The 12843-nt window shown below is 41.3% G+C and overlaps 2 protein-coding genes across 3 annotated transcripts; both read left to right on the top strand.

Moving 5' to 3' along the window:
* The first annotated feature begins 1012 nt into the window (after window positions 1–1012).
* cnep1r1 (CTD nuclear envelope phosphatase 1 regulatory subunit 1) lies at window positions 1013–3050 on the top strand. Of its 2 annotated transcripts, none has more exons than XM_029498515.1 (6): window positions 1013–1075; window positions 1594–1665; window positions 1909–1982; window positions 2369–2478; window positions 2561–2615; window positions 2708–3050. In XM_029498515.1, exons 1-6 carry the CDS (start codon window positions 1051–1053, stop codon window positions 2747–2749), a joined length of 378 nt encoding a protein of 125 aa, XP_029354375.1. In that variant the 5' UTR covers window positions 1013–1050; the 3' UTR covers window positions 2750–3050. The 2 variants fall into 2 exon arrangements, with proteins under 2 accessions (XP_029354375.1, XP_029354376.1); XM_029498516.1 differs by having other exon boundaries at window positions 1051–1085; window positions 1592–1665.
* Window positions 3051–3198: 148 nt separating this feature from the next.
* heatr3 (HEAT repeat containing 3) lies at window positions 3199–12558 on the top strand. Its single transcript, XM_029498472.1, has 15 exons — window positions 3199–3448; window positions 4614–4786; window positions 5513–5600; window positions 5902–6002; window positions 6216–6325; window positions 7203–7343; window positions 7498–7790; window positions 9077–9167; window positions 9366–9520; window positions 9681–9763; window positions 9893–10029; window positions 10240–10328; window positions 10825–10968; window positions 11046–11222; window positions 11362–12558. Exons 1-15 carry the CDS (start codon window positions 3308–3310, stop codon window positions 11473–11475), a joined length of 2037 nt encoding a protein of 678 aa, XP_029354332.1. The 5' UTR covers window positions 3199–3307; the 3' UTR covers window positions 11476–12558.
* Window positions 12559–12843: the final 285 nt, after the last annotated feature.

Here is a 12843-nt window from a genome sequence, read left to right as displayed (position 1 = left end):
AAACTGTATGACATGATAATTACCTTTTTTTTTTTTTTTTTTTTGCTCCTACTAAATTCATTTAGATGCTGTGACAACTGTTATTTACTTTGGATTATGTGTGTAATCAACAAATCTTACACAACCAATTTATTGTTATTAAACTGATTTACTCATGTTTTACTGAATGTCACTTATACAACATTACAGGCACTAATCCATAATTACAAATAAACAGGACTTTGGATGTGTCAAAGTGTTTAAAGGGTATATTGCAGGTTTTTTTTTTATGTATATATAATTTAGTCTAAAGAATACCCTTTGAAAAGTTAATGGAGGTTTTTTTTTTTGAAGACACAAGAGTGCAAATTTAGTCCAAAAGTGATGCTAATCCGTGTTCATCTGAATGCAAGAGGTGTGCTGTTCCAGGTAATAATACGGCCACGATGTATAATGTAGAATGAGCCGATGGTTATGGAGAAATAATCCAGGTAGGATGAGGATTATACATCGTGGCCATGTTCTTACCTGGAACACGCACAGAGGTGTGTGTGTGTGTGTTACAAAAATAATTACAATTAAAAACAGTAATGTTAGACTAGAGCAAAAGTAACGAGCAATAGAAATGTAGTGGAGGTAGTGTTGACGGAGTATGAAGCACTTCATCATGATAATTAATTTTGATTATTTGTAATTATCAATACTCCTGCCTGTAATAGATGACCATTAATAATTTTTCGATTGCCGGACATACAATATTACATAAACCAACACCAGATTGGGATCCATGAGTATATTTTTATCAATTTTGTAATAATTACAGTGTAAGTATTTCCCTCTTTACTTTACTGAAGTACTTTAAAATAGCACTAATAGAAATGTTAATATAAATAAACAGCAGCATGTTGAAAGGAAACAATATGGATCGTCAGAGGGCAGGAGCCGGGACTTAGAAACGTCTCGTCCAATCATATTAGAGAGTCCCAGAACATCCGATGCTGATTGGTTTGTTCCGACTGTCCTTCAGAGGGAAGGCGGAAGTAGCAGCGCAGCCGACGGCAGGGAGCAGACATGAATTCCCTGGAGCAGGCCGAAGGTAATAACCAACAGAGAAAAACATCATAATCTCATTTATATACATAGACTCCGGGTTACTTTGACTCTGTGGCCGTAAACAGGAGCAGACTTTAAGAGAAATGTCTTAAAATAAGGTCACAAACTGTCGTGTAACGCCGGATTAGCTGGCTAGTCTGTTATCGACACTTAACGTGTTTGCTAGCTTAACTGACATTTTCGGGCCCTTATTCATGCAGTAAAAAACAAATCAAGCATATATCTGCTTTTTATATCAACTATGTTGGTTTGTATTGTTCCTTGAAATGGCCTTATAGGTTGCTGGGCAGATAGGTAAGTTTTGCCAGCAGTCAATGTGTCGGAAGGAGACAGATGTGTTCAACACAAGTTGACACAAATTGAGCCTCAGACCTGAGATTAACCAACCTAGTTATGGAAATGTTTTTCTAAGTTACACAAGCAGAGGTGGCTCAGAGCTGAAGAGATGAAGTTATACTTCCAAATCCAGTGTTTTAATCATGTGCCCCTTATGTGTTTTAGACCTAAAAGCGTTTGAGAGAAGGCTGACGGAGTACGTGTCCTGTTTGCAGCCTGCAACAGGCAGGTGGCGAAGTAAGTGACTCACATGGTGCCTTTATTTAATTTAATATTCCAATATTATCAGTGTTTGTGTTCACCTCAAACGGATTCGATGACCATCACATGACAGATTTTTGATAAGCCAGCAGTCCACACACACACACACAGTGGATACAGCTGTTGGTGCAGATGTGGTTTAATTCACCAATATTGGGATTGAAATGTACTGATGTGCTGGACCACATTTTAATGATATTATAACTTGTTTTGTTCCAGTGATTTTAATTGTGGTATCTGTCTGTACGGCTACTGGGGCTTGGAACTGGTTAATAGACCCAGACACACAAAAGGTAAGTGTTAGTATGTTTATGATACACATACTTATTTAGCAGATTGTTTTCATCCAAAGCAGCTTGTAGGTGAGGGACTCAGAGCTTCAGGGCTGTAGGAGATCTTGGTGTAAGTAAAAGTGCAACATCTAATCAATAAGTGCCAGGAGATTGGTTAAAAACGGGCATAGTAATTGGTAGTTAGGCATGTTAAGAGAGAGTGCTTTCAGAAGAGATGAATGTGCTATAAATTCATAAAGATATATCTCTAATACCAATTGTAAGGCTGCGTCACTTTAATTAAATGTGCAGGGGTGGAAAAGCCATGGATGCATGAAACTATTAATGAAATGAAAGTGAAAGTTGTATAATTGACTTAATGTTCGGTGTATCTTTTTATTTGGCAGGTTTCTTTCTTTTCATCCCTATGGAATCATCCCTTTTTCACCATCAGCTGCATCACTTTAATAGCTCTCTTCTTTGCTGGAATACACAAACGAGTTGTGGCACCATCAATGTATCCTTCACATCGAAAATGTGCTTGCGTGTTCCCATTTTTGTCTCTCTGGTTAAAAGCTCTTTGACCCTTGCCACTTCAGAATTGCTGCTCGCTGTCGGACAGTTTTAGCGGAATACAACATGTCCTGCGATGATGTAAGTAATGTGACATTTTATCCAGCTTGCATTCAGATAAAATAGTTCAGACTTTACTTAATTCTCTGTTTGTTTGTTTTTTTTTTCCACAGACGGGGAAACTTATACTGAAACCACGACCGAACAACCAATAACCTGCAGCCTGTGTGGGCCGTTCAGACAGCGTACCTGGTCTCAGTGACTTGCGTCCTGCTGGTGATCACATTTATCACAGCAGTGGAAATGGATTTGGAAGACTGAAGAAATGAACTGATTGGGTCTTTTTTTAAGATTGCTGTGGTGTCGGCGTCACCACTGAAGCTGCTGAAATGCTCACACAGTCTTTCTTTTACTCCTCCTTGCGAGTTCAGATGTTTGTTTGCTTTTCTGACATGAAGCATGTATTTTATCTAAATGTTTGTATTTTTTAATGTTATTTACCTAATAAAGACTCCATCGTGAGGTCATCTCCTTCTTTATATGTGCCATGATGTATAAAACCAGCGCCTGATCGCTGTAGTTCGCTGCTTCGGTTTTCGGCGCTTTGCGACAGTCTTTCGCGCTTTCTGGTAGAAACGCGCTTTACGACACAGTGCAATCTTCCACATGGCCTCTTCCGATCGGGCCGGACCAGCAGAGAATTCTTGAACCTTTCATCTTTCTGAAGCGAAGCTCACGCCGCATGTGTCGGCAGCACTTGATTGAACACTGAGATGGGTAAAAGCAGAACCACCAAGTTTAAACGGCCGCAGTTCAACGCGGTCGGGCTGCCGGTGAACGCGGTGAAGGAGGCGGCCGTGGAGGAAGAGCAGCTCGGCGAGGACAGCTGTCCAGCGGCGGAGTTACTGGAGAAGGTAAGATCACACCCTTTACTCTGTTCGGTCGCTTACCTCTTTATGTTGCAGAATTGTATTGTGAGATTGTGTTTAAATATTTAATTGAACGCGTTGCAGTTTAGTGATGGAGGGTTAATGAAATGTTTGATCGTATTTTATGTCATTTCAAAAAAAAAAAAAAGAAAGTCAGAAACAGGCCAGTTTGTTTACTGCACTGTACATGAGTCTGACCTGGACTGATCATAATAAAAACCTTTGAAAAACATGAAGACAATGAACCCGGGTTGGTCTTCAGATGTTTATTGTATTTTATTTTGGGGGGGAGCTGTTGCCTTGTGCAGATCAACACATCTGTCATATTGTGGTTCTATCATGCAGAGCCAAACACTGAACCACTGACATGATCAGTAAGATCAGGCCCACAGAGGACTTTAAACTGCCTCCTGCTGGAATTCATTTCTACTCGAGTGCAATGTTAGTTTCAGGTTTTATGTTGTTTTAGTTATTAGAAATGTACCTGGCTGGAGGCTGCACTCTTTTGATATAAAGCTCCATGAATTATAACAGTAAAGTCTGTCTGGTTTTAGTTTGACTGATTGATGATGATGTCAGCTTCCAGGAATCATGGGCCGATCATTGAAACACATCTGTCATTTGTGCAGCCAGGATTCATCAGCCGAGGGCCAGAGCCCATCGAACCTGAGTGTTAGTTGGTTCATTGATAAATAACAGTCAGGTTAAGACCCTGGTGAGAGGAGACAGCTGAGCTCAGATGTTCTTACGGGGGAAGAAAACCAGATGAAGAGGTCCTGGGTTGTGGTTTTGGTGAGGGTTGTTGAATGTTCTACTAAATTCTCAGAATCAATGCTGGAGACACCTGATGATAGTTAAATGTACATACATCTCCAATGGTTTGACGTGAAGCATCGTCGTAACAGAGGTGCACAGTTTAAAGTTTAAAGAGGCCTTTTATTGTCCGGTAACGAGGCTGTTAAAGCAGCATCTTGATATGTCAGGCCTGTCAGGTGGAGGGTGATCTTGGCAGAAGACAACATTGACCTTAACACAGTTTTGAACAAACTTAAAGTGAAAATTGATTTATTTATTTTATTTCAACTCAAACGTGTCTTTTGATGTTTTTACTCTGTGCATTTAGTGACGTGTCACGTGCATCTTCCCGCAGTTGGAGAGTCCGAGTGCAGATGTGCGAGAGTTTGCATGTGCCAGCATATCTCGGGTGGTGCAGCAGAGTCAGACCATCCCTGGTTTCCTTCAGAGGGACGCCGTGAGACGCCTCGGGCCCATGGTGCTGGACAGCAGCCTGGCTGTCAGGGAGACTGCCACAGGAGCACTCAGGTGACACAGCAGTGAGGGACTCCACCATCACATCCAGGTTCTTGACATTTAATCAGACCTGGGCCAAAAGCAAAGATACAGAGTCCACAACAACTTTATGATGGTGGCACAATTTTTATTTGAGTTTTTTTACAGCATTGGAGAACCAAAGACGAAGGAAACATTCATCATTAACTAATTATTCTACAATTTATTTCCACAAAATATCAGCGAGTACTTAAACGAAATTAATCAATGCAAACTAAAATAAAACAGAAAGGGGCATTTTAGGGCACAATATATTCATTTTCCATCCATTGTGGCAACACATGACAGCACCTGACATGAAGTTTCTACAGGGGGCGCCATGCTACAGAAAAATCTTGTTAGAAGAGTGAGGCTCTGTCAGGTTTTCATGACCTGATGGTCTTTGTTATTTTTGTCTTATGACAGATCACATTTACATTGTGTGCAGGCAGCCTTTTAAAGCACCCCCCCCACACACACACACACACAAAATACATGAAACAGACATTTAACACTCAGACACACAATCAGCGCTTGTTTTGGTACCAGGGAGCATCCTTAACCTGTGTCCCGACTTTTATCCTCCAGTACTGGATATCAAGATAAGAACATTGCTCGGAGAGTTCCTACAGGCGCGCTCTCTCCTCACAAACACAAACAGCAGTGAGTCTCCTGCCACTGACTGATGAGTGTGCATCTGCTGCTGTTTCTCCCTGGCAGGAATCTGAGTGCATGTGGAGGTCAGGAGGTGTGTGAAAACATGGTGAAGCACGACGTCATGACTCCTCTGACAGCACTGCTTAGAGAGGTGAGACTCTTTTAGCTCACTCCATCACTTCGCTTCCTCCTCATCAGCAACTGTTAGAGCCTCTGACCAAGTCCTCAGCAATTAGATCTCCTCTCAGAACGAAGATATTGTGATTGGTAGCATTAGCTGAAGCCAGATTCAAACATAACAAATCTTGGGATCAAATTTGAGCTTGCTGTTAATTTGTTTCTGGAGTTTCCATGGGGCAGTACATTTTGGCAAGTACGTCCCAAAGAAAATGACCCCAAAAAAAACTTTTGTCTTTGTCGTCATCCACAGCACAGTTTTATTTTCTCTCTAGTGTTGTGCTGGTTTTGAGAGCGCCGTTGTGCAGATGAAAGACCAGAAGAACGCAGTGGAGGATGTAGCCAATGAGGCGGTGAACTTAATCTGGAACCTTTGGTAAGACAGCAGGTTGTACAAACAAGTTGACAGCTAACTGGAAGTTTGTACATTTTTATTTATCGTAAAACTTAACTACTCCTCCTCCACTCCTCTGACATTGAATGGGTGTTTTAGTAAATTTTAGTGTCTGTAACTTGTCAAACCATAAGTATGAAATATGCTGTACATTCATCATGTGTCTATAGCTATCATGTCATTCTGTCCTTACAGTGAGAGCAGCAACCAGGCGCTGTCTGTCTTCAACAAAGCAGGTCTCCTGGATCTGGTTGTCCAGTGTCTGGAGAGACAACCGCACAACATGGAACTGGCCATATCTGCTGGTAGGTTGAGTTAACACTGAGTGTTGGTTAGTTTTGTGTAAAAAGTGTGTTGGTTCTCATTGACCAGGTTATTTATTAAAGGAGAGGACACACACAGTGAGACTGCATCTTCCAAAAACACTATCATTTAGATCTTTACAAACACTTCTAACAACTGCACATGTGCGTTGATCATTAGTTTTCCCAGATGATGTGCAAACATAATAAAACGTTTTTCTTTGTGCTTAAAACATTTAAAATGTGAACTCATTTTAAACTTGAGTCAACTTTCTTTGGATAAAAGCAGGATACCGGTGAGACTAACATTCAAGTGAAGCTATCTTTACTCTCAAATGTTTTGTGATGTCCGGACTGCCCTCAGACTGCAGCAGTCCTGCTCACTTTCTTCAAGGAAGCTTTTGGGTTCATAAAGTTGATCTATCAGTGAAATCTAAATAACAGTCAACTCGATGTGCCCATGTGCTTGTTTAATTTCCTGGTGTGACGTCTCGTGACCCTAAAGACAGCAAGAAAAACATCCCAACACATAAGGAAACAAGATCCCAGAGACCTGGTGTACTTTCCCTAAGTGTTTTTTCCTGTCTTTGGGTAATTCTCTGCACTAAACTATATTTTCCAAAGTTTATACTTATATGATCATCGTCTTTTAATATTTTAGAGTTTATGTGTGAGGTGGAAGCTTTTAGGTGCCATATTAATGTGTAAGGGTTGCAGACAGTCTTGTAACAACATATGGACTGGTACCACTGACTTGTCCTCATAAGGGACAAATCAAGTATCTTTGACATACAAAGACCTGATCTAATGTTTTACGAGTTTGGTTTCTCATGTGTGCTAGCAGTTGTGAAGTAAATGTTTCCTGTTTGTTTTGACCCAGCTCACTGTTTGCACACTGTGACGGAGGATAACCCAGAGCTGCTGTGTAGCATGAACACTGCTGTGCTCGGCGCCCTGGATAACGTGCTACTGACATCTCAGCCAAGCATGGCACACAGTCTCCTCAGGACGTTGGCTGCAGGTACATTTTGTTTTCTTGCTTTAAATTGTTAAAAACTCTAACTTGCCACAAGGGACCTTAAAGATGTCCTGTATGGACTGATGTTGCTGTTAGATTCAAGGAACACACAGTTATTGATAAATGGTGTGTTCTATCTCGGCCTGCTGTCGTTCAGGGACTCTGTGGAACTTGAAGGCCAGTCTGCCTGCTGCCCGTCAGGCTCAGACGCTCGGCGCTGTGGTGGCTACTTTGTCGCAGTGCCTGGCTCTGGACGCAGGTACGATCATACCTGAGCTCAGACAAGCGGAGGAGGCTCGTGATAGAAACGCTCCCGCTGTGACTGACGGCGAGGACGCAGCTGCAGCTGAGCCCGCCATGGAAGAGATGGACGAAGAGGAGGAAGAACCTAAACAGAAGAAGAATGGAAAAGCTGTGAAGGTTGATAACGACTTCTCCGACCTGCTGCCTGTAAGCCACCTCTCTTAAATATTACTTCATGTGTTTCTGAAGAAAGCCATGTGGACCGATATACTTACTGCCATCTGTGTTTATGGTGGCAGATAAATAACAAGAAACAGCAGCACAGTAACATCAAATTTAGATTTTCATTACACAGTTTGACTGCCAGTAAAGAATTCTGCTAAGCAGCACCCACTTTAAAAGACTAAAAACAAATGAGTAACGTCTTGAACTCTTGACAGATTTTTCATTATCATATCTCAACTACCATATAATGATATTGTTGCCATATAGTGGACAATGAATAAAGGATAATCTTCAGTGTCACGACATGTGATATAACCGTGACACACCAGCTTAGAGGCTTGTTAGAGACAGAGTCTATGAGAGGGAGAGAGTTTTTTGAGTTACTGCATTCAGGATTTAAACTTGGTCGAAGGGGCTTAGTTTCTACTACGTGCTGTATTTTACTGAGAATATTTTGACTCCTAAAAAAAGTTTAGGACCATTCTTAAGTTCTCCTTCATTTCAAAATGAGTCAACCTGTAACAACATAAAACTATAAAAGTCTCTTAAATTACACCATCAACAAAAATGCCAGGGAACTTTTGGATCAAAGACAAGTCACAAAAAAAAAAAATAAAAATTGGAAACGCTGTTAATATTAGGATGTGATATGTTTACGGGAGGAAGCCACACAGTTTTGTGTTTTTTAGAAGCTAATGTTAACGTCAGGTGAAAAGGTGGTATATGAGTCAACCCGGACTCGGAGGCAGACTGACAGGACAGACAAACTGGGGAATTCGAGGGAGCAGATTCGGGACACTCCACAAGGTTCAACTAGGAACCAGCTTCTGGCTTCCACCACGCTGACAGTCCCCAGATCTGACCTCGGCGAGGCTGAGCTGTCCCTCTCAGCTCAATCACAGCCAGAGCCCCAAGATCACGGGTGACATTCACATACCCGCCAAAATCAGGGGTTATTCACTGGGATTCTCTCCATCTAAGCTTTATTTTTTCCTCGTTTTATATAACCATGCTCAGATTTTGTTGTAATCGGTGGACTGAGCAGATAAGTCCCTCTCAACCCTCAAATATCCAACAAAAGTAACGCCCTTGCAGCAGACTTTCAGTGGCGTTGTAGTTCAAAAGTGCAGCGGAACATTTTTAAATACAACTGTAGGAATAAATCTCCTCACTGTGGCGGGCAGCTGAACTCAGACTGGGTGATAACTGTGCTAACAGTCATCGTTTTGGGAGGATGTTGACTCACATGGCTGCTTGTTTTTGTCCAGAGGGGCAAGGAGGAGCTGAGGGAGGCAACGGCCTTGCTGACAGCCCAGCAAACGTCCTTAGAGATCATCGTCAACATGTGCTGCTCTGACGGTGAGTGTTGTGGGCGCGGACAGCAGTGCTGACCCCAGGCGCTTTTCATCAACGTTATTTCCTTTGACATGGTTACTCAGTATGTGTTTGTCTATCAGGAAAACTATTAAAGCAAGAAATACACAAAATGAGGTCATTTGAGTGCAGAGAGACGCCTGTTGTGTCCTTGATTGATTCTGTCTGTGCGTGTCTGTTAAGATCCCTCTGATGATGAATGGGAGGAGGAGTCAAGCAGCGACGAGAGCGACAATGGTCCAGACAGTCTAAGTGATGGAATGTCCAATCTTATGTCCCCACTTTGTTTGTCAGCTGAGGTTCACGAGGCCTTGATCAACCACAGCATCCCCGAAAAGGCAAATACCTGCGACTTCATCTCTGTCAATAGTGACAAAGCAGGAGTTCGTCACCGTGTCAGAACTTCGTTAAACATTTTGTCATTTTACCTCAGTGCACCCAAACTAAAGGGCAGCAAGGTGGTTTTTAGGAACATGTTTTTGTTTCTGTTGAATCTAGGTCCTCAAAAAGACTGAGTTCCCCAAAACAGACGCCATGGATGTGTGCCATCAGAATCCCTCCTGGAGAGGCCTGATAAAAAAGTAATCCTTTTTCTTTACCTCTTCTCTTGGGCTTCACTGTGTGATCTAAATTCATTCAAGCAAACTTTGTTGAAACGCTCTTGGAAGAAATGTCCCACCACTTTACAACAAAAGCCATCTTTACCTCAGGATGCAGCGCGTTCAGTCGCGGGCCCTGACGTGCCTCCACAGCATCCTGTCTGCCATGGATGCAGAGTCTCTGGGAGGACCTGCAGCCCTGCAGGGAGCAGCACAGCACCTGTCCACCCTGGTGTTTGGCGCAGCAGGTCTCACATTTCTGTCACGTTGTAATGCAGCACATTCATTTAGATTTTTGGTTAAAACACATTGCTTTGAAAGCATATGATTACCTCTGAATCGAATTTGGAAAGGCAATTGGTCACAATGTGAAAACCAGTTAAAAGTGTATCAGTTGTACTATTGAAGCATTATAATTTATTGGCCAAGTATGGACAATTTTCCTCATTGTTTTACAGAGATACCGAAAGATGAAGAGTTCCTCGAGGCCGTCATTAGTGCCATGCGGTCGCTGTTACAGATGATCGCCTCAAAAAATATTCCCCAGGTGCAGAATCAACCACAGCTTTCTTTCCATTGGTGTTTCTTAGCATTTGTATAATTGAGTAGTCTGAAATGGCGCTCAAGTGGGTTAGTGTTGTACTTCCATAAAGTTGGAGCCTGACAAAAAATTGATCAAAGTCTATGGACATGACTGGCTGTGAGATCCTGAACCTTCGTCCCTAATATGGCTCCTGCTTAATGCAGCTGAATAAAAACAGTTTCTACACTTGAATATCTTTCACACACCGCAGGTCCATTTTGTAATGACGGTGTTACATCTGTCATATTGATGACTGTTATCATCAGGACCATAAAAGCATGTTTTCCCAATAGTCATTTTCCCACTTATAATCATTGAACTAAACTTCATGTGCAAAATTGATGGTATGTCCGTTTAACAGTGTGTCTGTTGAAATTATTGACTGAATGGATAAAAAGCTGTACTCAACACTGTGGACCATGTTAATGTCAGACAGCTCAATATCTGTTGTTTTTCTCAGTGTATGACCCCCCAGCAGCTGATGAGCCTGAGCGAAGCGGCCACCCGCTGTGATGTCGTCAGTGTGAGGGTCAACGCTGTCGCCATTCTGGGCATCACTGGCAGCACTTTAGCCAAAGAGAAAGGCACTGCTGGAACCCTTCAGGTGAACATTTTCTCTCTCTCTGGCCTTTTCTTCTTTTGGAGTATTTGTTGCTCCTCTAAGGATTTCTGCCCCCACAGATGATTGGAAATGCCTTGCTTCACGTTGCCACAAGGGATGCTGACCTGGTTGTAAACGGAGAAGCACTTGATGCCTTGTTTGATGTTTTTGCGGATGGAGACGAGGCAGAGACAGCTGCTAAAAACATCCAACTACTTCCTGCACTGAAGGCACTTCAACCTGTCTTTAAGGCCAAGGTACCAGGGATTTGTGTTATTGCGTTGAGCGCTTTTTCTTGGTGGTTTTTCTGCAAAGTTTCCGAATCTCCCACAACTGCACAACTTCCCAATATGTTGTATAGTATTTTTAAAACAATACATTTTCTTTTACTGATAGATACGCAAGGAGGGAAGAGGCAAGTACAGCCCTCAGCAGCTGTGTGTGCTTGACAACATCAAAGTCAACCTGAGAAGATTCATCGGTTACCTGGAGAAGGTGGTGAAAAAGTGATGTTGTGAAGAGTTGAATGCTTTAGGTTGGGGCAGATACTGTATGTAAGCCGGCGCGTAGCAGGAAACTGAACATGGTTGTGAAACCATCAAGTATTTATTGTGTTGGTAGTAAACCATTTGTTAATACTTGGCTTCAATGTTTATATTCTCTAAATAATGATGTGACATGAAGTTTATTTGTTGTTATGAAAAAAGGGTGGAGTCCACTAATAATTAGTTATGGCATGTTGAGGAGCGTTTCCCTATCATTTTATGCAAAAGATTGTTCAGACGGCAATGTGAATATTTTCATTTCCTCCAGAATCATTTGGATAGAACACCTGTGATGAGCTTACAGCAGGTTTCAACATAAATACTATATATTTGAGTGGGCAAAATGTGCTGTTTTGCTTTGTCAGGGAGAAAGGTGCTGTTCAAAATTTCCCCTTAGAAGAATTATTTATTTTTGTTATTTTTTAGCATTAGCTACTGTATGAAAATTAGATTTTGTTTCATGGATTTATTACTTTTTAAGCAATTAGCTTATGTTTACTGTGTCATTTCAGCCACTAAGCTGAACGGGGTTGGCATGTTCACTGCCAAAATTACATTAAGACTCCAGTGTATTAAGACGGGCATATCAGCCTTTAGAAATTAGCACCTGTTCTCTACCTCTGCCTTGATGTACATACCCACGTCCCACTTTAGTATTTAACTGCACACTCTGCCATGAATCTGATAAGTAAAGTGGTTGCTGCTTTTAAACTTTACTGCCTGAAAGTCAATATGCCAGCCAGACGTATACTGAGAGTATTTGTCTCAGTAAAATTGTCGGATAATTGCCTAAATACAAGTGTAAAAGAAGCATTTCCATAATGATCAATCCACTTCAGCTGTTCTACTGCAGGATTGATATCATGAAAATCCATGATGGTGTTATCTTTCTTATTGATGGATTATGAGCTTTCTTGGTTTGGATTTCAGATTTTTTAAGGGGAATGCTGATTAATATACATATAATTGATTAAAATAAGTCACACGTATATTATTTGGAGAGTATGTGATTTGTGGATTCATGCCTTTTTTGAAATAAATTCTTATTTCTTAAGTGTTTTGTTTTCTTTTGAATGCCATGACCAAAGGTTGCTCTAGACGTTTGTTGCCAATCAGATGCTGCTTTTTTTTTTTTTTTTTTTTTTTGGTTAAAACATAGCATAGTTGATTGCTAATGGTTAGATTTACCTTATTGATCTAACCTGTGAATTTTTTATGTTACAGTGGCAAGTTATCAAACACAATCACTGTAAACATTAAATAGAATGCAGTCATTTACAGGAACAAACTAAAAAGTAAAGATAAAAATATATATTTGCTTTGTGCACTTAAA

Source organism: Echeneis naucrates, chromosome 3 (assembly GCF_900963305.1).
Source record: "Echeneis naucrates chromosome 3, fEcheNa1.1, whole genome shotgun sequence".
Taxonomy (NCBI): Eukaryota; Metazoa; Chordata; class Actinopteri; order Carangiformes; family Echeneidae; genus Echeneis; species Echeneis naucrates.
This window is presented reverse-complemented; position numbering and strand designations above follow the sequence as displayed.